Source organism: Aulostomus chinensis, chromosome 4 (assembly GCF_037954235.1).
Source record: "Aulostomus chinensis isolate RoL2024-O1b breed Wild chromosome 4, RoL_Achi_v1.0, whole genome shotgun sequence".
NCBI classification, from domain to species: domain Eukaryota; kingdom Metazoa; phylum Chordata; class Actinopteri; order Syngnathiformes; family Aulostomidae; genus Aulostomus; species Aulostomus chinensis.
Window position 1 is genome coordinate 17,741,813 of NC_141323.1, and position 27,876 is coordinate 17,769,688.

Sequence of the window (27,876 nt, forward strand, 5' to 3'; positions counted from 1 at the left end):
TTCTGTCAAAACGTTTACCATTCAGTAAGCATGACCACCGGGAGCCTCATAAGTTACTTGACCGTTACGTAATTTACATAGCCCTCTCTATGCAAATCAAGTGAAATCGGTAAATAAATAAAACGTTTTCTTGTTTCACCTGTAACTCAGAAGATGGTTGTGACGGCTTTCTATTGTCGTATTCAAACTTTTTTTTTTTTACCAACAGGAAAGTTTTTTTTTTTAAAATGATTATCGTAGCAAGCGGAAATGTTTAAATGGCTTCGTCTCGTTGAAATATTTAGTGGACATACGTGGAATAATAAAAATATATGATAAAGTTCCGTTACGATGCTGAACTTGTGTCTACTTGAAAAGATTTGAGGAGTGTTCCGATTCCTAATGCGGCGAGGAACCAATTTCATAGTTGGGGAAGGACATTAGTGACGGAACCCGATCGGCCATATATCCGCCATAACAAACCTGCTAGCTTTCAACGACTTACAAGCTATTGTTTGTGCTAGCTATTGCCATTTCATAGTTGGAAAAATTATCATCGGGAAGTGGGAGGTATACACATTAAATTTAATATTATAAATATAAATATGCAAATGTTCGTGTCGCAGGTGATTAACGGCGAGAACAAACCCCCAAAAAATTCCGGCTTGTGTTAGCTAACGCGTTGGCCAGCCATGTCCCTTTAGCAGGTAGTATGGAGTTAGCTTGCTAACGGCACAGAGCTGGCGATTACGATGTCCTGAAACTGAACAGGTTGTGGTAACCAGAGAGATAGTTTAAATTGTTGTAGAATACCCACCCTAACGTCACTTTTTAATCAGTTGCGACCACTTCTTGGCTGGGAAGCTTTCCCTTGCTCATTTTCCTCGAGTGAGTGAGTATCTTTTTTTTTTTGTATCAAACAATAGTTGAGAAATGTTTAGCCTGGCAGCTTGGGAATATGTTGCCATCGAACGCGTTCTGCTGTTTCAGCTGTAAAGTTAATGGGAAATTGAACAAAGATACTGATGATGTTTCAAAGATGAATGTGTAACATTTATGCTTTGCATATGTCGAACTTAATGACAGCTGTCAATCAAGTTACAAATAACCCTTCAATACTACGCACTTTAAATGAACATCAATGTTGCTATGGTTATATTTTGCTATTATTTGCTCGATATCTTTGTGGGGAGTTTGTGCAAATAATTAAGTGACTCCCACAGTTAGTGATGTTTTTGTATATTGCATATTTAAGAACCTTCAGGCCATTTTATACTCCTGTAAAATATAGGTAAATATTGATTAAAAAAATACTAAATCACTGACTATTACTCTTTGATTTAGTCATTAATAAATTGCTGATTTATTTAAAGATTCACTCACAGTCCCCGTGAAATCATGACCAACTCCGCTACCTAAATGAACTTAGGCATATTGATCTAGATATTTTTGTATACGGTAGGTGGCTACATCCCTGAATATGACACAGGAGAGAAACATCAAGACTTTGTGATAGCTGTGAGAAAGAGTTTAATGTTACTGTCTTTTTTCTATTATCTTTACAGATCAGCACTCCCTGCAGGTTCTCAAAATGAAGATGTTTTCAGTGTCTCACAAGACTGTCTTTGTAGTGGACCACTGTCCCTACATGGCTGAGTCTAGCCGTCAGCAGGTGGAGTGTGATGTGCTGACCAAGAGTCGAGCTCAAGGTGTCATTCCTCTTGCCCCTGTGTCCAAGTCCCTCTGGACCTGTGCTGTGGAGTGCTCCATGGAGTACTGTCGGATCCTCTATGACATTTATCCAGTGGACAAACTGGTTAGCTTGTTTCTTTATTGGTTTATAACTTGAAATGTATTTTCAAACATTTTGTCCATCTTTACTTAACGTGAGTGTGAAATTTGGCCTCTGTAGTAAGGTGAGGTCAGTAAAGGTAGTAACATAACGGATTGTGTAGACTTGGAGAGTTTTTGTTGGAGTGTGCAAGTGATGCCAGCAACTCCATTAACATTTTCTGCCTCTTGTGCACTTCGCAGGTTAATTACATTGTAAGTGATTCAGAGTTCCACATCTTGAATAGCTGGAAACGGGAAGACCAGAGCACTCATGAGGTAATTTACTGCTCAGTCATTTTCAAGTTGAATTCTGGCTTACTTATTGATTTCTGTCCTCAGCAACTCCAGTTTGCTCAATTTGAAGAACTTCAGCATTCTGGAATCTTTACCTTTTTTTTTTTTAACTGCAGGAGTCTTGCAATATGATTTTGTGGTCTCTCTCTCTCTCTCTCTCTCTCTCTCTGACAGCTCATGTCTGCTCTGGCAGCTGTTGGGCCACCTAACCCACGGGAGGACCCCGAGTGTTGCAGTATTCTCCACGGTCTGGTCTCCGCTGTCGAGTCTTTATGCAAGATCACAGAGTTGCAGCGAGAGAAGCGCATTGCTCTGATGGACACGGCGGAGAGAGTCGCAAATAGGGGTCGTATCATCTGCCTAACAAACGCTAAAAGGTCAGTGCTGTCTGTACTGTTATGACAGAAAGTTCCAAAATCAGATGATTATTGGATATGTTATGTGATAATTGAAAAAACATATTGATTCATATTATTTAATATTTTTGTCCTACATATAGTGATACTCATGTGCGCATGTTGGAAGACTGCATCCAGGAAACCATCTTAGAACAAAACAAGCTGGCAGCAAGCTCAGACAGGTCCGTTTCAAATGATTTTGCAGCTGACTATGGTACTACTATGAGTAGATTTACATGTGGTTGATAAATCTCATCATATAAACAGTTAAATTAAGTTTGGTTTTGCATTTGGGGTCCAAAGTGAGTGATTTACCTTATATGTTTCAGGCTAATGGCCATCCAGCAGTGCGATCTTGTTCTAGTTCACATCTACCCGCAGGGGGAGGACACACTGGTGTCTGACCGGCCGAAGAAAGAGGTGAGGGAAACTGAGAAGTTCAGCTTTCTGAACTTAATCAAAAGCAATGTTGTTTGGGTTGATACAAGAACTCATAAATTGAGTTTACGTGCACAACAATGTCCTACAATTTATCAGAAAAGTACAGTATTGCACATTTGAGGGTCAAATAAACAGCAGATACTGGTTGGATTTTCAGAATGTGGCTTTTTTTGATTTAGTATTTTCTATTTAAAACATTTGTGATAAGTTGATAGAAGAGAATTCTTTTGACATGTATACAGCATATTCAGAATATGCACATTGAGACATGAGTTTTACAGTAATTTGCAGTCTTGCCACATATGGTTTCATGCATGTTCATGACCTAAAATGGGTCAGTAGTCTTATAGAATTTTGAACATAGAACTCCATCTTTCTGACAAGGATGGTTAGCCTGAATTTGCACCTGGATTATTATATTTCCTAAGCCATATAAAGACGCTCTGAAGAATATTGCAATTTTTTCCAAGTAAGGGCAAAAACTGGAATATTAGTGGAATACTGAAGACATGTAAGTGTAGCCATGACAGGATAAAGTGATGCCGCTCCTCCCTTCATGCCCCTCTCCATGTTTCAGATCTCGGCGCTGCTCACCAGTGAAGTTCACAGTGTTCGTGCGGGGAGGCACCTGGCCACCAAACTTAACATACTGGTCCAGCAGCACTTTGACTTGGCTTCCACCACCATAACAAACATCCCCATGAAGGTAAGGGGCTTCCTGCCCACCAACTGGATCTGCACATACCTCACCAAAGTCTTAACTCACCTAAACCTGAACTGTTATTTATGTTTCTTTTGCAAGTTAAAATGTTGTCATGTGCAGCATGCATCGCACCATTCACTCTCTAGCATTGATGGCTTATTTTTCTGGTTTTGTTTCCTTCTTGTTTCAGAACTTTTTGAACTTTCTTTTTATTTGCTTAACATCATGCGTGAGCCCTTCCTCACCTTTAACAACTCATGAAACTTTACAGTCTTATCTTTTTGTTTGTCTCACCTGCATGTTGATATGACTGTGAACCTGCTGCTGGTTTCATGCTGTATTTTCTGTTTTGCTAGCCCACATTAAATGTTTGCGAACAGGTTAGTACTCTTATCACACACACATGCAAGTGAGGAAGGGGCAGAATAAACACCATTGTGTGTAGAGTTTATATTTTCAACTCTGTTGTCATCATTCATTTATTTTTGAAGTGAACTGGTGTAAAGATTTGACGCTGAGGTTGCAGTAAAGGACAGGCAACTCTGGTCACATGTGGACAATCAGGGAATGCAGTTTGCAGCAGGCTTGGGTGGTACCTGGTTTTTCATACCTTCCTGACCTTCCTTCAGGGTATAAGACAATGCTTGTTTAAAAAAACAAATTGTCAGCCTCCTCAAATCCTATGAGATTTAAATATTTATGAACTACAGAATAATAAATGGGAAGTAACCTCCCTTCTTCCTCATCTTGTTTGATGTCTTGATGAAATTTGTTGCCAAGGTGATAGACACATCAGTGGACTACAAGCTATATATGCTAATATTTTCCTGATTCCATGTCTATTCATATTTAATTGATTTGCTTGAAGGCTGATACGGACTAGGCAATTATTTATTTGCTTCCTGGATATAATTCTTTTTTGACTAACTTTCCTGTTGTAGTGAACCGATTTCATTTTATGCTTTAAAGTTGAATAGAAAAAAAGAGCAGACAGTATTGGAAAATAATACCGCCAGGATTCCGAAACTCTTATAGTGAATTTTAAAGCCGCAACAGCATCCAAGCATGGTTTTGGGACCAGTGAAAAGGAATTGATCTGTTTTTGTTGTTGCTGTTGTGGTGTTTTTTTGTTTTTTTTTTAAACTAGCATGATAAACTAGTACTGTGCAATTAACTGTTTTTATTAACTCAAATTGTGAAAATGTGTAATTATATCAAAACAAAAAACTCAGTTATTATTTAGAACAGTACAGCACAAATGTTTCATATATTAATTTTGTAACAGGTATTTTTTTTTGCTAATTTAATTGAGTAAAACCATGTTCTATATTTAGTTTACTTGAACACGGTGATGTAAGTTAATTAACATTCTCCAATAAGGTAAACCTTTGTAATTTTGATGTAGGGATTCTTTTACTGCACAGATGTTTTTTCGTATTCCTGCATGCTAAAGTTAAGTTGGTGTGTTTTGAGTTGAGCAAGGCACGCTTCAAATTTTAGCAGTAATGCATGATACAATTATATTTTAATATAATACAGCATAATTGCAATTTTCACCAAATTGTACAGCACTAGTTTACACTATAATAAACACGCAGTTGTAAAAAAGCCTGTGGATAAGCTGCTTGTATGTCCAAACATCAGTGACCAGTGTTGTCTCTTCTTAGTTCGTAAACACTGTCCGTGTCCTGTCAGGTGTGTCCACCTTAAAAGCTGCCCAGACTTGACCTCAATTCTTTGTTCCCCTGTCCCGTCAGTTCCCACTCACTTCCCCTTGAGTGTCTTAGTCCAGTCCATTGTGTCGTCCTGATAACTAGAAACTTTACCATCAATGTTTAATCCACCAATCGCACTGAAATTTGTCCAAGTGAAAAAAAAAGAAAGGAAAAAAAAAACAGCAACTGAAGGCTTGTGAATACTGTTAGCTACACTGTTTTGGTGTTGAAGCCAAAATATCGAATGCTGTATTTGATGATGTTTGAAAAAGTAGGGAGCGAACATGTCATTGTCATTTACTCATTGGAACATGAAATCAGCAGTGTATGTGTCTGTGTCCGTGTGTATGTGTGTAATTGCCGGCTTCAAGATCTGACTTCATACTGATAAATGTTTGTTCTCGTCTCTGCGTGGCGAACAGGAAGAGCAGCACGCCAACACATCAGCCAATTATGATGTTGAGCTTCTGCATCACAGGGACGCTCACCTGGAGTTCTTTAAAAGTGGTGGGTAGTTTAAGATTTAGAATTTAAAATTTAGGGCGTAGGAAAGGAAGTGCTCTAGATACCACACATAGAGCTGTTCAACTCAGTTTTTAATTTATCTCTTCTCATTCATGCTTAATATATTCTGAGGTAATTAGCTGATGAGTTGTTCTCTCCATGTTTCAGGAGACTTGCATATGGCTGGCACCAGCACCCGAGAGAATGGACTTAAAGAAACAGTGACACTTAAGTGGTGCACTCCTCGAACCAACAGCATCGGTGGGTTCAGTCGACTGCAGGATGATGCAGTTCTTATTTTCTGATTAGAGAAACTAGTTCCCCATCTTTCCTGCTACATATATTTTATAAAATTTAAAATGCTGACATAATATCCAGATTTTTGTCGTGAATTATACAGTAGACTTGAAATTGAGTAAAACGTGTGAAACGTTGCAAAGTCCTAGCAGGTTTATTGTTAAATGGTTTTGTAATGGGCATTATTAGTAGTAGTTTTTTGTTGTTTTTTTTTATTCCTGCTGCGCCGCTAAGTAATTATGAGCAATATTTTGCTTTAATTGACAAAAGTGAATTGAGATGCCTTATTTCTTCTATTTGCCACTTCAGAGCTACATTACTGCACAGGAGCCTATCGCATTTCCCCTACGGACGTGAACAGTCGTCCATCGTCATGTTTGACAAACTTCCTCCTCAACGGTGAGCTACTCCTCTCTATTACATTCTTGAAATTCTTGAACATTCACTCTAAAAGTATTTGTTTTTTTTAGACTAATTGTTTTGGTCTTATTATTTTACCAGGTCGATCAGTGTTACTGGAGCAGCCGAGGAAGTCGGGGTCAAAAGTCATCAGCCACATGCTCAGTAGCCACGGAGGCGAGATCTTCCTGCATGTGCTCAATAGCAACCGCTCCACGCTGGAAGATCCGCCCTCCATCAGCGAGGGCTGCGGAGGTCGTGTGACAGACTACCGAATAACTGTACGTTATGCTCGCACTGGCTGTGTTGTGTAAAACAAACTTTTGCTATCGTTGAATCTTTTTAAAATTGATCTCCTTCAGGACTTTGGTGAATTTATGAGGGAAAACCGTCTGACTCCTGTATCAGAGACTTCCCACGATCCCTCCGGGAAGCTTCCAGCAGAGAGGGCCAAAGCTCAGCTGGAACGCCACACGCGATACTGGCCCATGATCATCTCCCAGACCACCATTTTCAACATGCAAGCAGTAAGCAGCATGCAGAGATGCTTCACTTCACCAGAAGTCTCTACTGTAAACCCTTGGGCCTTCATCATTGTCCTTTTTCAGAGTAGTATTTCTGTTTCTGGCCACTAGGTGGTTCCTTTAGCTAACCTGATTGTGAAAGAGACTCTGACTGAGGAGGACGTTTTGACCTGCCAGAAGACAGTTTACAACCTGGTGGACATGGAGAGAAAGAACGACCCTCTTCCTATCTCCACTGTGGGATCCAGAGGCAAAGGTCCCAAGAGGTACTTTTTAAAATATCACCTATTTTTCTGTCTTTGATTATGAGCATTTATTAGCTTGAATAATATTTCTGCACTATTTTTCTCTTCAGAGATGAACAGTATCGTATAATGTGGAACGAGCTGGAAACATTAGTGAAAACTCACTCTGGAGCCACTGACAGACACCAGCGGGTACTGGACTGCATCATTGCCTGCCGCAGCAAACCTCCAGAGGAAGAGGAAAGGAAGAAAAGAGGAAGGAAGCGGGAGGACAGGGAAGACCGGACTGAGAAAAATGGTAGCAAGGACACAGAGGAGAAAAACTGGAAAGACTCAGAGAGGTGAGGCCAACTCGTTTCTTAAAATATTAATAAGTATTAATCACTCATTTCCCCATTTGAACGCCATCATTTATGTGTTTGTACAGAAAGAAAACATGCTCTTCCTTAGTGTGACATGCAGAAGAAATTTCATTGGGATTGGAATGAAGTATTATTAAGTTCTCTTGTACTACGTTTTTATCTTGAAGGGTGAAGGGTTTGCTAGATAAAGAAGATCAAGAGTCGGAGGTCATCAAGGATTCCCCGGACTCTCCAGAGCCCCTCAACAAGAAGCCCCGCCTCTCCATAGAGGAAGTTCAGCCTCCAGAGAGAGCAAAAGGTATCAGCATTTGTCCTCCTCCTCTGCAGGGGCTTAAAAGTATTGAGACTCATTTACAAAAGGTATTTTAACTGCCACATTTTGAATTAAATACCATAGTGATCTGTGAGATGCACACTTTGCAACTTGTGTTTTCATGGGACAGATTCCATTTCTTTTGAAGGATCCATTCTTTTAAACTTAGCCTTTTTTAGTTGACCTGCTCCCGCCCACAACCTGCATAATTCTGGCCAATAATGGAAAGAAATTAAGAGCGATAACGGAAAGAAAGAAAGAACAATGGAACATGAGCTAACTAGGTCTATTTACATGTGCATACAACAGTATCGCCGTGTAGTCTTCCTGTTTGTGTAGTTTTATAGTTTCAAAGTGATTCTGAGCAGAAACTATGAACGTAAACTGTTCAACTGAGGCCCGTGAGACTGAGACCTCACTGTTTTATGACATGTTAACAGTTCACCAGTTACCTCAGAAATATGAGAATGGATTTCTTTCCATTATTTGTCTTTTAAGCCGACTGTCACTCTTGATTAAAATCTTTGCCATGACAAATGATGTCACTTTTATGAGTGCTGGAGTGTAAAAAAAACATTTCCAGTCCAGTTTTATTGTTCATCCAACTGTTTGGCAACTCCCAGCTTAAGAACCACTGAAACATATTCAAGCCACACCAACATCTCCTCTGCCAATACTTGGAAATGTTATCATCAATCAGGCCCCTATTACAAGTGTGCTGATGTCACGGTGTGTCATTGCAGGTCCTGTCTCCCTCCTCACCATGTGGACCAATCGGATCACTACAGCCAACTCAAGGAAGCACCAGGAGTTCCTTGGAAGAATGAGCTCAGTCAACAACAAGTTTGAACTGTACCAGCACCTCAAAGATGAAAATGGGTGTGTTTGTTTTTTTCTTTTGAAGTATTAATTCACTTTATCCCTGTAGAAGCAGAGTAGTGTGTAGGACTTAAGGGCATCTGAAGGCTAAAACATGCCGGAGGCGTGTGTGTGTGAAGAGGACAAGCTGGTTGCGATACGTCCCTCTCGATCATGCGTCCTAGTCGGTTAGAGTAAACATAGCCAGACGCCACTCAGACACACTTAGTAAGCAACAAGTGCATCAAAGAATTGTTTGATTCCAGTTGTATTTTTAGTTCAAATATGATCACATCTAAGCTCTGTATCTATCTGACGTTATCTCTGTCAACAGGATGGACGTCCATGAAAACAGCAAAGCCTCCAGATGATGTTTCCATGGATACATTTTTCTTACGATTTCCAAAAAGGAGATTGTGGACCACAGTGTTGCTTTTTTCCCCTTCAGATATGGGAGTCGCTCACATCGCCAAAACAAGGACACCACAATAAAATAGACCATGAACTCTAATGAGGAATTTCTAATTTTTTTAAACTATTTTGTAAATATGTGTCTCACAGATTGTGTAAGGCAATAAAAGCTGTCAATAGAGAATGCTTTCCTTTTTATCTACAAAACTATTGCGTATGAAAGTTTTGCTCTATTGAGTCATTAAGTTCGGTGACACCAAAATGTTAGAAGTCAGAAGATTGAGGGTCAACTTACTTGGCCCTGGTTGTCCTCGATGGAAAATCCACATCTGGTGCACTGCCAACCGGGAGTTAACTGTCAATCAACTTCATCTCCAGGATCAGAATCCACCTTCCTCTGGGTCTTGACAGGCTTTTTGGTAAATGAGGAGGAGAGGGGGAAGCTTACTGAGGCCTCAGTGCTGGAACATGTAGGGTGGGAGACTCAAGCAGCCTACAACAGATAAATCCATCTATATTCAGAAATCATTCTGGATGCAGTCACTTTGCCACTTTTTATACAGAGTCTCTGACTGCGATGACCCTTTTAGCTCACACAACCGAAAAATGCAAGTATAAAACCAACGCGGCTAGAGAATTTATGGAACATTCTCGTGTTCTGGTGGCATATAAAAACTGCAATTGCTTTGAAGAACTGTTCCCATAGTCTCACACAGTGCCATTATCTCCTCCCTCATTCCATCTTGAGTATTTTATTTAACAGTTGTGTGATATTTGTGCTGAGTCGGTCTCTAGGTTTCAGCACATACAAGGGAGAGAAGGGTATCTTCTCGTCTGTTTCTGGAGGATGTAACAAATCAAGGTGTTTCCCAAAAATCAGCAGTGTTCCTCTAAAAGGATTTGTTTTCATTCACTCGATTTATGATTGTATGTTAATTAGCTCTTGACATGAGTCCCCCCAACCACAACATCCAACTTTAATATGGTCATTTGTTACCATGTCATCTGTGCCACTCATAATCCCATTACTGCATCCTCCCATATGTTCATTCATCCTTGCAGCTCCATTCAGCTGCGTGCTCCCTTTCAAACAAGGTCAAGTCAATAAAACATATGACTTGAATGACTAAGCAGCCAGAACAATCCCATATGGTCATATAGGTTGAAGAGCAGCAGACGTGAGCTGTGAGCTCAGCGTGGACTGGCTCTCTGAGTCAGTGCGGCAGCATCTATAAGATCCGGTCCAGAGGGGGTTTTCCCTCTGATGGGGTCGGAGGGTCAGACGAGTGGTGAGCTATTCCCTGTCGGCGGCCTCGTGTGTCAGCGCTGAAGTGACACTGTAAGAGTCTGCGGTCAGCGGTGGTGAGGGACGGTGGGGGGGTCACTGCTGTGCTGCCTGAACAATGGTGACAATGTTGAGAAAGTGGTGCCAGACAAAACTTCCCCAAGTAACATGGTGTGAACAACATTCCTGGGTGAGGAAAGGATTTTTTTTCCAGTGGGGAGTGTTAAACAAATAATTCTAGAAGCAGAGATGTAGCTTCTGGTGTGCTTTCACTGCAGTACAGTGAAAAAAAATAGTTTGCTTGAAATATGTAGCAATACAATTAAAGTTTGTTGCAGCCCAGCAGCCTTACAAGGACCCCCCACCCCCCACCCCCCACCCCCCACCCCCCATTCCACCACCTTGTCCAAATCAAGCTCTACTTGTGGAACAGGCCCATAAATATCCCCCTCACATCTTCACCATTTCTTTTGTATTAAGGATTTTTTTTCTTTCAGACAAAGCACAAGGGCTGGAGGAGGTAGACGGCCATCTTGCTATCAGGACTTTCAGGGTTCAGCTGAAGGTTGGCCCAGATGGTCACCCCCCCCTCGGAGCAGGACAAAGAATTCCTACTGCACACAAAGATTGTCATTCATTCAATGTCAACATTCTACATTATCTATGTCGTCAATAAATCCCATTCATTTCTGCTGGAAATGAGGAGAAACTTAGTTAACCAGCAAATGCTTTAGTGGTGACTGGAGAACTGGATACAGCGTTTCCAGGTATGGAAGAAACCCAGGTGGGTGCACGTGTTCTACGGGCTGCACCAGAGAGCAGAGCAAGAGGATTCTGTTGGCTGAGCCTTCCAACTTCCTGTTTAGCCTTTTCTTAAATTGAGTGACAACACAGTCATTTAACCTTCTGGCTGTTATAGATACTTTATATAAACTGTTACTGGACCAAACTGGTCGAATCATGATAAGTCATTTTGTGAGGATTGCCAAGCTCTAAAAATGATGTGCTAACAGGAAGTATATGAGCAAAAAAAAAAAAAAAAAAGTATCAGGTGACCACTGCCACTCAGAAGACACGGAGTCATTCTTCAGACTCCGTGTTTCTTCTCACCCCAAGGGTGTGTCCTTTCGCCGCTCTCTCTGACACTCTCTTGGGTGTCTGAAAGACCCCCCCCTGCACTTAGTGGGTACATCCGCAGCAAGGGTGTAATTTTCTTCCTTCCATTAATGAACAGTCTGTAAACGGGGACTGTGAGCAGGGCTGCACCGGGAGCTGGTCCAGATGTTGCTGCCTGACTTTCTATACTTACGACTGCGTCCTTGTACACCAAAGACCCTGCCCAAGACACCAGGAAATGTGTCACAGGGTCTTTTTTCGCTGATATTCAGCACACAGACAGAGCCGGACAGAGCTCAGGTTCTTTATAGAAAGTAATCAATACAGGCAGATTTGTTTTAAAACCACAGTTCAATTGGAGACGAGAGTATTTCTGCTTCTACGTCAGTCTACATTGCGAGAGCAACGACTGTGATTGGTTTCCTTCTGTCAGGGGCACATGTGGGCAGTTGCATTTCAGCAAAGTAAAAAAACAGCAACTTTTGACTTGTCAAACTCATTTAAGTAATAATCTACAATTAAAACAATCTAAATTGCGGAGTGCCTTTAAGTGTAAAAAAAAAAAATAAATAAAGGTTACAGGTACATTCTGAAGACAATTCTGTTTAGAACTGGTTGGTCCTTTTACTGCCTGAATCACAGCCTCAGTTGTCTCATTTTACCAAAACATCAGAATGCAGAACTGCTCAGTGCACTTCGTACACTTCATTCTATTTTTATGTTTGACACAAACATAAAAGATTCTGATTATTGAAATCTCAGCCTCATGGTATCAGAAGGCTAAGCTTTTTTTTTTTTTTTTTTGAGGGCTTTATTTGTCATTTGAGCATTGTCTGACCATCTCAGAATCTGTCGAAACATTGTGGGAATGATCTTTGTCAATTGAAACTGACATCTGCCTGTTTTTTGGTTGATTGTTTTTTTTTCCACATGAAGTTCCACCGTTTTCCAATTTTTTTTTTTCACCCAATGGAAGTTTTTAACAAATCGCTTGGACATATCTCTTGGAGTGTATATCTTAGTTTAGACGTTTTAGTAGAAATGAGAGTTACTCTATGGCCAATCAAATTTGACACTGGTTAAAAAAAAAAGCAATTAATTTCCAATCTGCCAGGTGCACATCTTGAATCATAGGGCAGCTGATGGCGTTTAGGATAGTCAGATATGAAAGGACTCCAGGACATGTACTTCAAGATTATAGACATCTGAAAGTGACATCTTGTTCAATCATCAACTCCTGAAAAATTTATCTTCCTGGAGATAGATGACTCCCCTGAAAGCTGCTGGGATAGACTCCAGCCCCCCTCCCAGTAGCTTTTGGGCGAAAGGCGGGGTTCACTATGGACGGGTCACCAGTCCATCGCAGGGCCAACACATTTAGACAGACAACCATTCACACTCACAGTCACACCTACGGTCAATTTAGAGTGTCAATCAGCCTCGTCCCCATTTGCATGTCTTTGGACTGTGGGAGGAAGCTGGAGTACCAGAGAGAACCCACACAGGAACAGGGAGAACATGGAGACTCCACACAGAAAGATCCCGTGCCTGAGCCAGGACTCGAACCTGGAACCTTCTTGGTGTGAGGCGACAGTGATAAGCACTCAACACTGTGCCGCCATATAATTTATAATATTAATATGACATATACTTAATATTTTTCAACAAAAAATATACACGTCAGATCATAAACTAAACATTAAACATATCATATATATATCATATATCACATTCTTAGAGACACTTCAACCACTCCAACCAGCACAAGAACAAATTAAGAACCCTCATCACCTGAGGGACTACATGGAGCACTGAAAGGCATCCCCAGTAACCAAACACCTGGACAAGATGGCCTCCCAATTGGGTTCTACAAACATTTCTCGTCCACTTTCACGCCATTGTTTTTGAAAATGAGAGCTGAACCCTCAACCAGAGTACCCTCATCTATGTCCATCAAAACGATGAAATACACAATGGTAAACCAAATAAATACCGCATTTATAAGGCTTAATATCAACCACTATCACTAATCAATCAAAGCTTGAAGAAGGCAGAGCGACATGGCACCAGCTCAGCGCTGATCGGTTGCTATGCGACCGAGACGACCAGAAAGTTTCTACAATTGAACTCATCAGAATGAATCCTACCTTCAGTCACAGGAAAGCGCTGGTAGCTATGGCTACAATTGGATCGTTTCCAGTGTTATTTCACGCTGAACGCCGCCAGGATACATTGTGTTTTCTCAAAAAACAATCCAAGATTTTGTCTTTCAGCCCTCGGTGTTTTGTTAAAAGCCGTCTGAGGGCCTCACGTATCACGAATTCACCGCTCAGAACTTTGTCTCACACAGCATACAGGGGCCTCGACTCTTCCTCTGTCCAACTGAATCAGAAATGGACATGACTTGAGTCATTTTTCTTCACCATCTTGTGTTGTTTCTTGCTAACATTAGTAGCAGTAGCAGGTGCCTGGACGCCCCGGCTACTTGTGAGCAGCATAACTAAAAGTGACCAGGTAATGGGCCGACACAAAAATATTACAAAAAAGTCAAAAATTTTGCGAGTTAGAATTCAGTTAACGTATTTTCATCCATACTTTTTTGTGTTATTTCTTTTAAATGTGTTTTTTTTTTTTTTTTGGTCTTGTTTCATTTTCAGAAAAAAAAAAGGTCTGGGATTCCTGCACCTACCACCTGGGGGAGCTCGCGTACCATAGTTTTAAGAATCACTTCTCGAGGCGCTATGCTAACAGTTAGCTTCTAAACAAGGGTGTCTGTATACCTGCACTGGTGTCTCAACCCTTTATATCACTCCACAATGAATTTACACTCCCTACTTGCCCATTTAACGGCTAAAAAACTGTTAATGTACAGGACACGGATGAAGAGTCTGACTGAAAACGACCAACACGTGAATGAGGGAACCGCCAAATTAGCTTTTTCCATACATGTAAAGTGACTGCAACAGAAATGGACGAAAGAGCTAAATATAGATAATTAGTTGAATTTAATCCATGTGACCATAGATGTGAGCATGTTTCTATCATCTGCCAAACATATATTGTATGGTGCTGCGTGATTAATTGAGTTGCTATCACAATGTGTCAACTGGTGCAAATACAAAAATGCAAAAAACTAAACACACCAACCATTTTTTGAACAAACATTGGAATGCATACATTTTGGAGAAATTGCCTTTTTTTTTCTTTTTTTTAAAAACTAATTGAGTGAAATATGATTACTTGAAAAATAAGTTCATGTACAAATAACTTAATGATCTATTTTGTACGTCTGAAGGCACATTTCAAAATGATCAGTAACTCGTCTGCATTTTACCTAAAAACCAAGCAAATTGATTCATGATACCATTTGTTTATTGTATCAAAATCCCAAATATTAAACACAATTATGGTAATATATTTTCACCAAATACTGTAGATGTCATATTTTTCAAATTCATTTTACATAAAGGTTCATGTTTAAGGGGTAAAAAGCTGACTTCAGTTAGTCAGCGAATTCTGAATTCTTAACAGAGTTAATATCTGCCAACAAAGCCTGAAAGTTCACCTTTTATGTTGAGAAGTTAAGTGTTAGTTTCGGCTCACAACAGGGATTGAAGATGGCGGCGAACTGGCTGGGACTTGCTGTCCGTAGGAGTGTTTTATATGATCGTACTGGGAATTGGCATGTGGGCCTCCAGGAAGTCCAAACGGGAAGAGAAGAAGCGCCCTCAGAAACGCAGTGAGATTGCCATGGTTGGAGGGCGGAACCTTAACATCTGGGTCAGCATCTTTACTATGGCAAGTACAAAAAGGTTGTGTGAGTACTGAGTCACTCTGATGGTGGGTGTTTTTAATAAAAACTCAACAAAATCGATTTGTTTTGAATTGAAATTAAATGCACCTATTTCCAATTTTGATGAATGTTCTTTCTTAGACTTTACTAACTGTTTTCCAGCCACCTGGGTGGGGGGAGGCTATATACTGGGTAATGCTGAACTGGTCTATGATCCTACAAAGGGGTTGGTGTAGGCCACAGGACCCATCGCCTTCGCCCTCAATCTGACCTGGGGTGAGGTTCTGTTTCTGCTTCAAGAGAATAGCGATTCTTTTTACCGCTGAAAAATAGACTGTAAATATCCACACAATAAAATGTTGATCTGTTTTTTTGAAGAGGTTACTACAGCAGTCTGGACATTTGGACCAGAAATAGCACTTTATCATGAGAAAAATTTTTTAATTTGTTTATTTTTTTTAATCAATTTTTCCTGACTTTATTTCATGAGGACATTTTTAAAAATTGACGTACCGTTCCATGAAAAACAACATTTCAGCTGGGTTTGGTTTTTTTTTTTCTAAATTAATGACATGCGCGATCCTGTGGGAAACATTTCAGTTGTTTGTTTCTGAACTAATGAGATGCATTTCTTGAAATAGAATTAGCCGTTTTCATAAACGAATGACGTGCATTGTCACGAAAAGCGAAAATGACAAACGATTCCGCTCTTCTTGTGAATTCGCCACATTTTACATTCACTTCCTGCCATGGAGGCGTAACCCACGATCCTCTAGTACCATCAGTAACTTGCCTGTTACATTGTTGACTGATTGAAGTATGATGATATTGATGCTGCTGACAAGTGGGCCCTGCAGGTGATCGAGAAGTTCTCATTCGACAGTGAAACACAACGAAGATGAGATGAGTTAAATAGCAAACTTGCTTTCGTATCTGTAGTGTTGTTAAAAGATCGCAGCCAGTAAAGTTGGGTCAAACCTCCCTTGAAGGTGACACAAACATTAAAATATTCAGGTGGGCTCTTCTTCGTCAAACCCATCCGGCGAAAGAATTACGTTGCTCTGATGGATCCGTTTCAAGAGAAGTACGGCAGCACCCTCGCTGCCATCCTCTTCACCCCTGCTCTCCTGGCAGATGTCTTGTGGGTGGCGTGTATTCTCAGTGCACTGGGTGAGTCAGAGAACATGACCTACATTAGTGTCTTGGTGAAACTGCGACTAAATCTTTCAATTTTGATTAAGAAAAGAATTATTTCTACGATTTCGAATACTCTCTGTGTATTTTTTGTGGAACCGGGGACCACGTGTTTTCCAAGACTATTTTTTTTTCCCCGTTCAAACCAAAAGATCAACTCCAAACACATTACTTGTGCGTGCCTCTCTCTGGTTGTGTGTTTGTGATTTTTTTTTTTTTTTTTTTGCAGGAGGAACATTGAGTGTTGTCATGGATATCAACTTTTCGCTGGCAGTGTGGATCTCTGCTGCAGTCGCAATCATTTACACATTCGTGGGAGGGCTCTATTCTGTGGCCGACACCGATGTCATCCAGCTGAGCCTGATTTTTTTCAGCTTGGTATGTAAGAGATGTTCAAGACGCATGCAAACTATTAGAACCCTTTTTTGTTTGTTTGTCGGTGCAACAGCTTTTGTCCTGACTAAAATATCTAGGTTTTGAGTGGAGCTCTCGCACTCTGGACCTTAGCAAGCACAAAGTTCAAGATCAAATACAGGACGCGCAAAGTTGATGAACACATTTGAAACAGCATCCTTTTCCCCCTCGGTACGTCAGTGGTTATGTGTTCCCTTTATCCTGACAAGTCCTTCCTCGGCTAACGTCACTGTTGCTGCAGTGACCAAGCTGTTCCAGGAGCCGCGGGTCGGCAAACTGCAACTGGAAGATGCAGGCCGCTGGATGGATGACTTCCTACTACTGGTAATGGACACCAAGCCGCCACAGCTCCTGTTCTCTTAAAAGTGTATGTCCATGAAATCTTTGGTAATAACTAGGCAAGATTAATATACGGCCTTTTTTTTGGAATAAATGTTTCACGGGCAGCTGTATCTTTAAATTTAAAAACTTTTTTTTTAATCGGACTTGTTGCACTTTGCAACGTCAGAATGTCCAGCAACACGGACAAAACGTGGAGAATAAATGACAAAGTAAAACGTTTATTTTCATTGTGCACTGCAAGAAAAAAATGGAAATGTGGAGAATGAAGTCGGAGTAATGAAGGAATATGAATCAGTGAAATTGTACTTCAATCAGCTGCAGTAACAAAGAACTTCTTTCTTTTGTAGCTCACAGTTGTAGTTGTAGGTCCCTTCCCTTCCAGGACTCCCTGCACGGCCAGATTTTCTTCTCAACACTAGGAATGGCTGAATTGAGACAAAAACTGAATAAAAAGTTGATAAAATATAGCATTTGGTTGCTTATTGTGTGCATTTTAAAGCAGAATTGTTTAAAGGATTAAGCTACAATATAATTTTAACAGAGATCTTTGATAAACTGGTGCTTTTGCCCTCAATTAACTTCCATGTTTTGAGTCAAAGATGTTGCTTCAATATATGTCAGTATTGCAATATAACAGTATCAGATTGTCTGATATTAAAGGTTTTCTTATGGCGGTGATGAGTTTTCTTATAACTTAAAATATGACATGAAGATTTAGCAGTTTAGAAGTTCCCAAACTACTTCAATCTTAACAACGAAAAGATTGCTTGAGTGAACCGAGTGCTCTGAAAGAATGGCAGACCCTTGCAGGAGGCTCCAGTAACACACACCGAGTCTGATGTAGATCTAATAATGGAGTATTGAGATAATGTGATGACTGAGCCGCATTCATACGGACATAAACGCAGAGATTTCTTATTTTTTTTACCGATTTTAATTTCCACATTTGTATATTTTCCATTCACTATGAAACCATTTCAGGCTGACACGAGACCTTACTTACAATAAATCGCAATGTGTTTGGAACCGTAGCTTTACACACTGAGATGGCATGAACACATGGACAGTTTTCCCCCTGACAATAATGCGGGGTGGGACAATATATCGATACACTGGGGGTAAATATCAATATTTTTGTATAACGTATTAACATCATTAAATATAAACAGATTCATGTTGCCATGTTAACAAGTTGTTGGTTTGATGTGTTAAAGAGGCACGAAACAAAGACTCTGCACTTTGTTGTGCGTGGTTTCTTCTCAGTTGTCGATTTTTGAGAAGCTGTAAAGAAACAATTCTTGCTTTTGACCTTTTTCGGGGTATTTTCCTTTCCTCAGTTACGTAGTTGTTATAATGTAACGTCGAGGAACTGTCTTGCAAAATACTGATAATCAGATAATCAGGATTTGACAATGGTAGAAATGCCGGATTGTGATGTTTGTATCGCGAGTGGCCTTCTGAAGCTGAAATATTTCTTTTTGGGAATAAAACACAAAATATCCAGCTAGTTCTGACTTTTGTGCGTACAAGGATGAATCTTTCTGGCCCGATTATTTTACCACGCAGTAAGACTTTCTTTTCAAGTGTATCTTCAGGTGTCTTTTCTGCGATCTCAGAGTTGGGAAGGATTTGGGACACACTGAACACCTGTAGGGACGCTCTCCTGTATGCTGGCGAATATGGCGAGTCAGCAGGCACTTGGCTATGAAACCTCTTCCGCAGTGTTTGCACGAGTAAGGCCTCTCGCCGGTGTGATACCTCGTGTGCAGCCTCAGCTCCCCGGAGGAGAGAAACGCCTTTCCGCATTCTGTGCACAGATAGTTCTTTTCCCCCCGGTGCATTCGCATGTGTCTCGCCAGATGCTGGATGGACGTCTTCCCGCAAATGTCACATTTATAGCGCCGGTCCCCTGTGTGGATACGAATGTGCATCTCGAGGCTGTTCGAAGTCCTGAAGCCTCGACCGCAGTGCGAGCACAAGTATGGCGTCTCACCCGTGTGCCTCAGACGATGCACGATCAGGGACGACTTGGAGGCGTACTTCTTCTCACACTTGTCACAGTCGTAAGTGCACGTTTCTCTGCTGCAGAGGCAGGCTGAAAGATCGTTGACGACCCTCCCGCAATGTTCACAGGTGTTGGTTGTGCTTTCCATCTCAGGCGTTTCACTGGTAACGTGCGGGGGGACGCTGTCTGGTTCAAGTTCTTCAGGTGTGCGAGGTTCTGATGCTTGGTTGTCAGGGCAGGCATAAGCCCTTTTGTAAGTCTGCAAATCTGAAAAGATATGCGACGATGTCAGTTAAAAAAAAAAAAAAAAGTTGCACACTTCAAAACATCACGAAAAACCTGAAATAGACGGTGGAGTTTTGGCAATTGAATTCAATTCATGTCTTTCCACCTGAATTCCCCGACTTGTAAGCGCTAAACCAGGGGTCGCCTACCTTTTCCAGCACAAGACTGCCTATGACGTCAACCGAGAAAAGCAAATTAGCATTCAGGCTGGGGCACGTTAGGTAGCCTAATTCAGACATGCGTCCAAGTCTTTTCCTGCAAATCCACATCAAATCTGTTCCCAACCATCCCAATTAAATAGCAACTCTAAGTCCCCAAATTATGCCTTTCTCTTGGTTTAACATGAACTAGCGGGCTAAATTGGATGAATTCTATTTCTGTGAATCCATAATCAATCCCATGTCGAGTTGATGCGGCAGAGCTGTTCGCGGACCTCAACATTAGCACAAGTTGACGCTATCTGGGTTGTCGTTATTACTTTGCTCGTCTTGCAACTGTGTGTCCTCTATTCTTTTCCCGCAGTTGTCCCCGGTCTCCTCGCGATCGCTGTCTTCAACGAAGTCCTCGTTGTCGCTGCTGCCCGACTGCTCTTCGTCTCCCTCGACCGTGGCCGGGTCCTGATGCGTGGCAGCCCTCAGGTTTGCTTTGTGAGGAAGAGACAGCCTCGGCAAAAACATGTTCTGTGTATCGGAGTAATCTGCAGGGGCAAAAGGAGCAATTACACCCAGGACAAATGATGACATACAACATGCATTCCTAAAATGTGTATAGAAATACTACGAAACCCAACTATATGAACTCAGTATGGTTTGGTTCCAGTATAAATGGGCCGATAACATAATTACACCCTTTTTAATTCATAAAGGAAAAAAAAAAAGAAGCTAATTCATTAGCTTGTTCACAGTGTTAGCACGAAATTATACAACAGCAAGAACAGCAAAGAATTTCTCAGAGATACCAATGGGCTAAGCTACGGGAGCTGAGAAAGGCCATGCGTGGAATTTATTTTAATATCTTGTGCCAAATTCATTATAACAAGACAAGTATTAAAACAGAGGTCCTGTGATCACAAGATAACGACCACAATACAGAAGCTTTACATGAGTAGCAGCTTTCACGCAGAAACTGTAACCCCAAAGTGCAGGTTAAACACCTGTTATAGGAGACGTTTAGAGAGAGAATACGACCAAAACGTACACGTTTGATGGAAAGTAAAATCAATTAACACAAGGTTCAAAGAAGAAATAACATGGATCAAAAAAATTATGCGAAACCGGTTCATGGAGAAAGTGCAGTGCTCATGAAACATACTGGGTGGTGCCGTGAGTCTGCACAATTGTAAGCCGACTTTTATTTGCTGTGGTTTTACGAAGAGGTTTACTACCCGTCATGCGATCTTGCTCAGTTTTGAGATGGAAAAAGCATTCAGAACAAAAACTGAATAAACTGCACATTTTGAGGCATCGTGCTGGTTTTTTTTCCCTATCCTCTCTTTTTTTCCCACGACATGAACCGCAGCATCGCCGAGTCTGCCTCAGATAGCCGAGTGGATTTCACCATTTCCTTTGTGAGCTGTTGCGGGCGACTTACACGTGTTTAAGTTTCCTGACATCTGCAGGTGGAAGTGCATCAATGACTTCATCTGGTCTGCTTCCAAAACCAGCCGCCCACATTCTTCCATCACAGAGGGAGCAGTGCTGAGCCACTGTGCAGTCTACAGGGGACAAACGGGACATGCTGAGAGCGTGTGCAGCCAGGACAAGAGCACGTTTACACAATACCACTCGCGTTTGCTTAATTCATATCATGCACAGTAACATTAACCCCACTCCGCAAGTGCCGCGCTCCTGGTTTCATTTTCATAATTGGGCTTTACCAAAGGGGAAAAAAGTCAACATTCCGACATTCCAGTAACGTTCCAGTGGTGCTCCAAATTAGCATCCACCGCTACAACAAAAGACAGACGAGATGAGAGCACAGCGGCTTTTAGGACACAGGTTGATAAATCCCAGGGTGAATGCTGAAATGATTCTATGCATGAATTTCAAAAGGTAAACATGTAGGAATCTGCCAAAAATTAACTTGAGCTGAGGGCTCCCAAAATGCGTAGCACATGAGGTATTTCTACCTGTATAATGTCTGGTACGGGTAAAAGGTGATCCAGTTTGGAGATGAATTTCCACACTATTGTATTCAACGTGGCTTGATATTGTTGGCCATAATGGATGCTGAAGGTCTCCTGGGGAAACATTAGATCCAACACTGATATGAGTTACATACGAAGCTATACACACCAAGCAGACACGATCAAGAAATATCTGACCTTGAAAAACATGTTTCTCTCAGCTGGGTCCTCAAGCAGACTATGAACAACGTCCACAAAGTTTGACTTGGAATTTTCCAACTCCTCCACCTCCTGAAAAGTGTTTGTCAACGACAAACAAACAAGAAAACAACCAACTTAGCTTAGCTAACTAATACCCTTTTCACACTGAAAAACGCGTGGCAATGCGGGTTTTTGGACCCACATTTGCTCGGCATTAGGGCGCATTCAAGCTTCCAGAAGACCCAAGTCTGAACTCCCGCTGTGAGGATGCGACAGGAAGGTCGCGTGAAACCTGAGATGACGTGGGTTGCCCTTTGCACACTGCAGCCGAGCCGAGCCGCTAAACCCCCGGGTCGCTTGGCGAGTCAGTCGACGTGGGTGGAAATGCCGAAACGACCCTTTCAGAGTGCCCAAAAATCCGTGTTGACCCGTGTATGATGGCAATGATTACTGACTGCAACAACTATCACAGCACTTACATATCATATAGTGGTTGGAGGTACTCTGGCTCCAAGACCTAAGCAGAAAGGCTGTAAGAGCATGAAACGGGGTGTAATTAAAGAAATTAAGAATTCAAAAAAAAAATAAAAATCAATCTCTCAATGAGGCACTACTCAAAATCCCTCTGGTAGCTGGTCAATACTGCCTCTTCCTGCATCTCCACTGAGGAGCAGATGCAAAGGCAACATCAATTAAACATAAAGGGAGATTTTTGCTTGGCCTGAGAACCCACGGGAACAGAGGAGGGGTCAGAAATCAAAGAGCTGCTGTTCGTGCCCTCGTCCAGACGAGACAACACAGGGGCCCTCTGAAGTGTTGGAGGGGTGAAGATGATTGCCTGGGGTGCAGTGAGGTGCAAATACACGTCGCGCAGTCCTCCTCTCTAAAGGCCCTTAGAGGATTCAAAGCGAAGTGCTACTTCATTTGGTCTCTGATGGTCTGCCTTTGACCTTGACTTTTGATCTCTTATGAGTACAAGAGGGGCGCTTGTCTCCGCAGAGGGAGCAGAACACCAGTCCACAACACTGCTGATGGTGACCACAAAAAAAAAAGTACATTAATAAGATGCTTTGAAGATTTTATGGAGTGCAAATGTGATCTTTACTTAAACAATTGTGTATTTTAAATGATCTGTAACCTTCTTCTTGAGTTTAAAGCTGTTTTTTTTTTCTCAGCACACAATGACTCTCGCAGCTGGTTTCAGGTCAGTCTTCCGTCAAGCCTGCAGACCTACTTGCTGATGACAGTCGGAGCCTATTTCCAGGTTCTGGATGACCATCAGGTGGGGCTCGATGATTGACAGGTTGGCTGTGCTCTCACAGCGGCACAACTCCAACACGAGCTGCAACACACACACACACACACACACACACACAAGCAAGTAACACCTGAATCTTAGTTTTGATACACAACTCAAATGATATAAAAATAGAAGAACTTTTTCCACGATCTGAACCTTTAAGACCAGACCCTCGTTTGAGATGATATTGCTCAGTGGTCGTTACATTGAGAGATATTTTGATTGAGGCTGCGTTCAGACGTGTTACGCGAGATGTGAAAAAAAAACACAACAGAAATCTCAGCCAGTGTCGCCGATCGAACCCGCAAAAGGATTCATAAATAAATACGACGTCGTTGTAGGCTGAGCGTGAGAAATACTTGAACGTTTTAGCGAGAACTTCCCTAAAATTGGTGACAAATGTAGTCGGAATCAAATATTACGCAAGTTTCATGTGGTTAAATGATTTTGAAAAGCCCCTCACGTTCCGGTAACCACTGAGAACTCCATTTATATCTACTCCAGTACCCTACTCTTGCCTATAAACCAACACATACTGTATGTTATACAGTGCCTTACCCTGGCCCTCAGCCTGAGCAGGACCTGGACCTTCTCTCTGGGGGTCAGCAGCTCCGGGACCAGCTCTGTTACCAACCTGACCAGCTCCTCCACCTTCCCATAGTGGGCCACATTACAACACTGGACCACTTGCCAGGCAAAGGCACACATCAGACGCAAGGTCGGGACCAGGAGACACAGTGACGACAAGGACAGACGTCCACCTGAGAAATCAGGAAATAAATCATTTGATTAGAATCAAAATAGGATTATTCAAACTATCCCACACAAAACAGCCTTAAAAACAAAAAACCCGCTACAGATCCAACCTCAAACCAGCACTGCACTGGTTCATCTGTTGTTAATATAGCTCATGCTGCAGGTGCGAGTGTTTTACCGAGGTTTCCTGCTGCTTCAGAAGGATCCTGCTGTGGCGTCTCCAGACAAAAATCTGAATCTTCAGCCTCTTGGTCATGACGACCAAGGACTTCATCCATGATGGCAAACCATCTACTTTTTTGCTTTTTGGAGTCATTCTGTTCTTTAATCCTTCTGTATTTTTGCTTCAGCAGTTGTATCTTGGAGAAGCATTGGCTGGTGGTCTTGTAAAAGCCCTGAGAGGCGAGCTGTGAGCTCAGCTGAGCGAACACCCTCAGGTTTCCTGGAGATGATCTCAGCTGCTCCTGGACGCTCTCCTCTGACCATCTGATGAGCAGCGCTTTGACTTCATCTGATGTCCAAATGGCCTGTAGCGCATCTGTAGAGAGCAATCATATAGCTTACGGTGCTGCGGCATCTATCTATGAAAACGTATCATCGTCAACATACCATTCATGTACTCATCTTCTGGCGATTTCGGCTGCAGCAACACTCCAGACGTATCCGCCTCGCCGTCTGCGCCGAGGACACTATCCAAAATATCAAACCAGTCGCCTTTAACATCCCTATCCGGTGTCACGTCTTTGATTCTGTTGTACTCCTCTTTAAGGCTATCCACTTTGACCCTGCACTGATCTGCAGTCTTGTTAAAACCCACCAGGGTGAGCTCGTTGCTGAGGTATGTGAAGACTTGCTGGTTTGTTGTTGGGCTGAGAAGTTGCTCTTGAATATTTGGTTGAGCCCAAAGGGTCATCAGAACTTGAACTTCGTCGGACATCCACTGGATTTCATCTAAGGAAACGAAACAGGAAGTAGAGTGAGGTTACGGGTCTTTCTGCGATCCTCCACATCCTAGCCTGCATACGCTTGTGTGGACAAGTGAGAGGTGTAGAATTAGCAGGAGACGTGCGCATAAAGTCAATCAAACAACCAGAGAAAGAAAAGAAAAGAAAAACAATACACCGTATAGGGGAATGATATACTCAACTGTGCATCGTATTAACATTTTTTCCACTTAATTATTGACGGTTTAATGGCGTACTCATTTGTTGTGTTTTTAGACAAAAAGATGCTAGAATTCGGCAGAAAATAAACACTGTTTCTACCTTCTTTTTTTAACATTTTCCCTACATTGCTTGTTTACTTAATACTGTGTATTTGTTGTTTCAAAATTGACTCCGATTGATTCTTATAGTACATTAATATAGGGAGTTGACCCGCTAACTCTGGGATATCCAAAATGTGGCCAGTGAGCCAAAACTGACCAACTATAAGGTTATATTTGACTTGCAATTCTTTTTATTTTTTAAAAATGAATCATCTGACTAAATAATTTTTAAGAATCTACAAATATACTGTAACTTTTCCTTTTATGCTGCTTTCTTTGGTATAAGTTAAAAAATACTCATGAAATGTAATTTTTAATTTTGATTTTTTTTTTAAATAATTTTTCAGAATTTGACCAAGAGTGACACTTTGCACCGTATATCAGTCTGATATTGTAGTTGTTCAAGCACCGGATAGCTGAAGTTTAGAACCAATCATATTATGGTACATTTGTGTTCTCCTGCTTCACCTGCACATTAATATTGGGACTATAATGTAATGGAAGCATCTTAAAAAAATTACATTTTATTGTCACAGAAACATAGAGCATGGTGTTAATTTGATGTTAAAAGATTTTAAAGATTAAATGATATTTAATGAAGGGAATTAAGGACATTCCTGGGCTAGCTAGGTGTTGTCCTGCTAGCTTACAAAACATTCCAGGCATCCCTCTGCTAGCTAGGTGTTGTCCTGCTAGCACACGGGTGGGCAACCATGTGCCATGGAGGGCCGTGTGTATGCAGGTTTTCCTTCGAACCGAACACTTTAACAGGTGATTCCACTGATTAACACTCTTCTGTGGCTGAAGGTGTGTCAGTGGAATCACCTGTTAAAGTGTTTGGTTCAAAGGAAAACCTCCATGCCACCCATGGCACATGGTTTCCCACCCCTGTGCTAGCGCCTCCCTTTTCAAACTTTATTTATACTAAAAATCAAGACATTACAAAATTCAACCTAAAATACAGCTTAGAAAATATACAGCTGCAGCATAAAAAATGGAAATAAATTTACCAGTGGAGCTTTGCGACAGCGTATCATCATCCAACATCACCTCAAGCGTCGCGGATGGAGAGTCCGGACTCTCCCCGGTCATTTGACACACCTGCGGTTTGTCACCGAAGACCGAGTCAAGAACATCGAAATGGGGATTTCTCCGTGACCGACCACCGCCCCTCCCTCCAATATACATGTTTTGGCCCCTGTACTCCCTCTTCAGTTTCTTTATTTTGTTGATAATCTGTTCGACGTTTCTGTCGTAGCCTGCAGCGGCTAAGTGGCGCTGGATTTGTTCGTACACCGGCTTTGTTCTTGAAGCACCCTCCAGTTGGTCCTGGACTTCATCGGAGGACCAGAGGGCCAGGAGACACCTCGTCTCCTCCACAGACCAGTGGTGGAATTTTCCTTCCACGCTACTGCTTCTGGTCCGGGTTTTCTTCCTCTTTGGTGCTGACAGACAAGAGTAAAACAGACTTTAGCGTTGGAAGTTAGCTTTCAAGTAGTTCCTCTCGCATCTGATACTCACCTTCCTCCATCAGACTCTGCAGCCAAGTTGGAGCCGAGTCCAGGCCGCCTTCCTCCCTCCCGTAAATTGCGTGCATTCGGTCAAACCATCTCCAGTTCTTACGGTTCGTACCTCCCCGACCTCGGAGATCCTTGATAGATCTGTAGTCGCTTTTGAGTTTTTTCAGTTTTTCCCTGCACTGCTGGGAGGTCCGTTGGTAGCCGTGAGCCGCCATCAGGTCGGACACCTCTTGGTACACCTTTTCGTTCCGTGTCGCTCCCTCCAGTTCCCGCTGGATTCTGTCGTCCGCTACCAAACTAAGGAACGTCTGCACCTCCTCGTTCGACCACGGCATGATATTGCGGTTTGCCATTTGGTAATGTTTAATCTTAGTCAAGTGTTGTGTGAACAAAAATGGCTCGGTTATTTACAAATGCCCCGCGTCGCGAAATGATGACGTACGACGCAATTGAGAGTAAGAACGCGCTGATGACAAAAAATGCTGATCTTTACTAATAAAATAATCCCCGAAAAGTCTCTCACAATGTGTTTAAGATGTGTGTATTTTTAGAGGATAACCTCAACAACAACAAGTATCTTCTCTCCTCAATTGCATTCTATTTTTCTCAGACATTTAATATAGTTGTTCTATTTGTGTCAGTACGGAAGCATATTATCAGCTGAGGGGGGAAAAAACTTCTGAATTATTGACATATTTCATAAGAAACGTCTTTTTTGCCTTTAATTTTTTTTTTTTTAGGACAATTTTGAAAAACGCCCCGGAACCTTGAGGGTGATTACCCCCCCCCCCCCCCCCCCCCACACACACACACACACACACAAAACAAAACTAAAAAGAGCGTTCCAAGTTGTATCCATAATAGAAGACAAAACAAAATCACCATTTTGGGAATTTTTTTTAGTCTTTACATACAATATTCCTTTCAATAGTAGTTTGAAATTCTAATTTCAGAATTTATGACCACATTTTTGAAAGATAGCAAAACAAAAAAGGCA

General features: G+C 41.6%; 3 protein-coding genes and 1 long non-coding RNA gene across 8 annotated transcripts in view; 2 read left to right on the plus strand and 2 right to left on the minus strand.

Moving 5' to 3' along the window:
• ano6 (anoctamin 6) overlaps positions 1–15,445 on the minus strand; it is a 33,836-nt gene extending 18,391 nt beyond the window's left edge. The window contains exons 1-2 of one of the 2 annotated variants that reach the window (XM_086202183.1): positions 15,243–15,445; positions 9,572–9,769 (exon numbers count right to left, since the gene is read on the minus strand). In XM_086202183.1, coding sequence (XP_086058309.1) covers positions 9,572–9,605 — 34 coding nt within the window. In that variant the 5' untranslated portion in view covers positions 9,606–9,769; positions 15,243–15,445. Of the gene's footprint in view, positions 1–9,571; positions 9,770–13,824; positions 14,293–15,242 lie in introns of those variants that run through there. The other variant, XM_086202182.1, reaches the window with a different exon arrangement.
• ints13 (integrator complex subunit 13) lies at positions 348–9,454 on the plus strand. Of its 4 annotated transcripts, none has more exons than XM_086202187.1 (18): positions 348–549; positions 1,545–1,795; positions 2,014–2,088; positions 2,281–2,483; positions 2,606–2,686; positions 2,834–2,924; positions 3,523–3,651; positions 4,005–4,028; positions 5,786–5,870; positions 6,036–6,128; positions 6,474–6,563; positions 6,666–6,844; positions 6,926–7,090; positions 7,199–7,353; positions 7,443–7,673; positions 7,862–7,992; positions 8,751–8,886; positions 9,200–9,454. In XM_086202187.1, the coding sequence occupies exons 2-18, from the start codon at positions 1,571–1,573 to the stop codon at positions 9,234–9,236; spliced, it is 2,130 nt and encodes a 709-aa protein (XP_086058313.1). In that variant the 5' UTR covers positions 348–549; positions 1,545–1,570; the 3' UTR covers positions 9,237–9,454. The 4 variants fall into 4 exon arrangements, with proteins under 4 accessions (XP_086058313.1, XP_086058311.1, XP_086058312.1 ...); XM_086202185.1 differs by having other exon boundaries at positions 351–871; XM_086202186.1 differs by having other exon boundaries at positions 351–867.
• Positions 15,446–15,643: 198 nt separating the features above from the next.
• Positions 15,644–17,839, plus strand: LOC147262900 (uncharacterized). Its single transcript, XR_015112501.1, has 3 exons — positions 15,644–16,640; positions 16,894–17,042; positions 17,138–17,839. It is a non-coding gene; the product is annotated as an uncharacterized LOC147262900 (long non-coding RNA).
• LOC147262901 (uncharacterized) lies at positions 17,623–27,294 on the minus strand. Its single transcript, XM_086202180.1, has 11 exons — positions 26,881–27,294; positions 26,370–26,804; positions 24,702–25,043; positions 24,271–24,630; positions 23,895–24,097; positions 23,271–23,378; positions 22,034–22,126; positions 21,839–21,949; positions 21,301–21,424; positions 20,189–20,407; positions 17,623–19,692 (listed from the first exon to the last, which is right to left on the minus strand). The coding sequence occupies exons 1-11, from the start codon at positions 27,230–27,232 to the stop codon at positions 18,971–18,973; spliced, it is 3,069 nt and encodes a 1,022-aa protein (XP_086058306.1). The 5' UTR covers positions 27,233–27,294; the 3' UTR covers positions 17,623–18,970.
• Between the last annotated feature and the right edge of the window lie 582 nt (positions 27,295–27,876).

Excerpts from the sequence above, each read along its gene's own strand:
- ints13 (XM_086202187.1), top strand. The coding sequence starts at position 1,571 with ATGAAGATGTTTTCAGTGTCTCACAAGACTGTCTTTGTAGTGGACCAC. Across the intron at positions 6,129-6,473 it reads TCCTCGAACCAACAGCATCG|AGCTACATTACTGCACAGGA; the intron begins GTGGGTTCAGTC and ends TTGCCACTTCAG. Across the intron at positions 8,887-9,199 it reads CACCTCAAAGATGAAAATGG|GATGGACGTCCATGAAAACA; the intron begins GTGTGTTTGTTT and ends CTCTGTCAACAG.
- LOC147262901 (XM_086202180.1), bottom strand. The coding sequence starts at position 27,232 with ATGGCAAACCGCAATATCATGCCGTGGTCGAACGAGGAGGTGCAGACG. Across the intron at positions 26,805-26,880 it reads GCAGAGTCTGATGGAGGAAG|CACCAAAGAGGAAGAAAACC; the intron begins GTGAGTATCAGA and ends CTTGTCTGTCAG. Across the intron at positions 25,044-26,369 it reads GCTGTCGCAAAGCTCCACTG|ATGAAATCCAGTGGATGTCC; the intron begins GTAAATTTATTT and ends TCGTTTCCTTAG.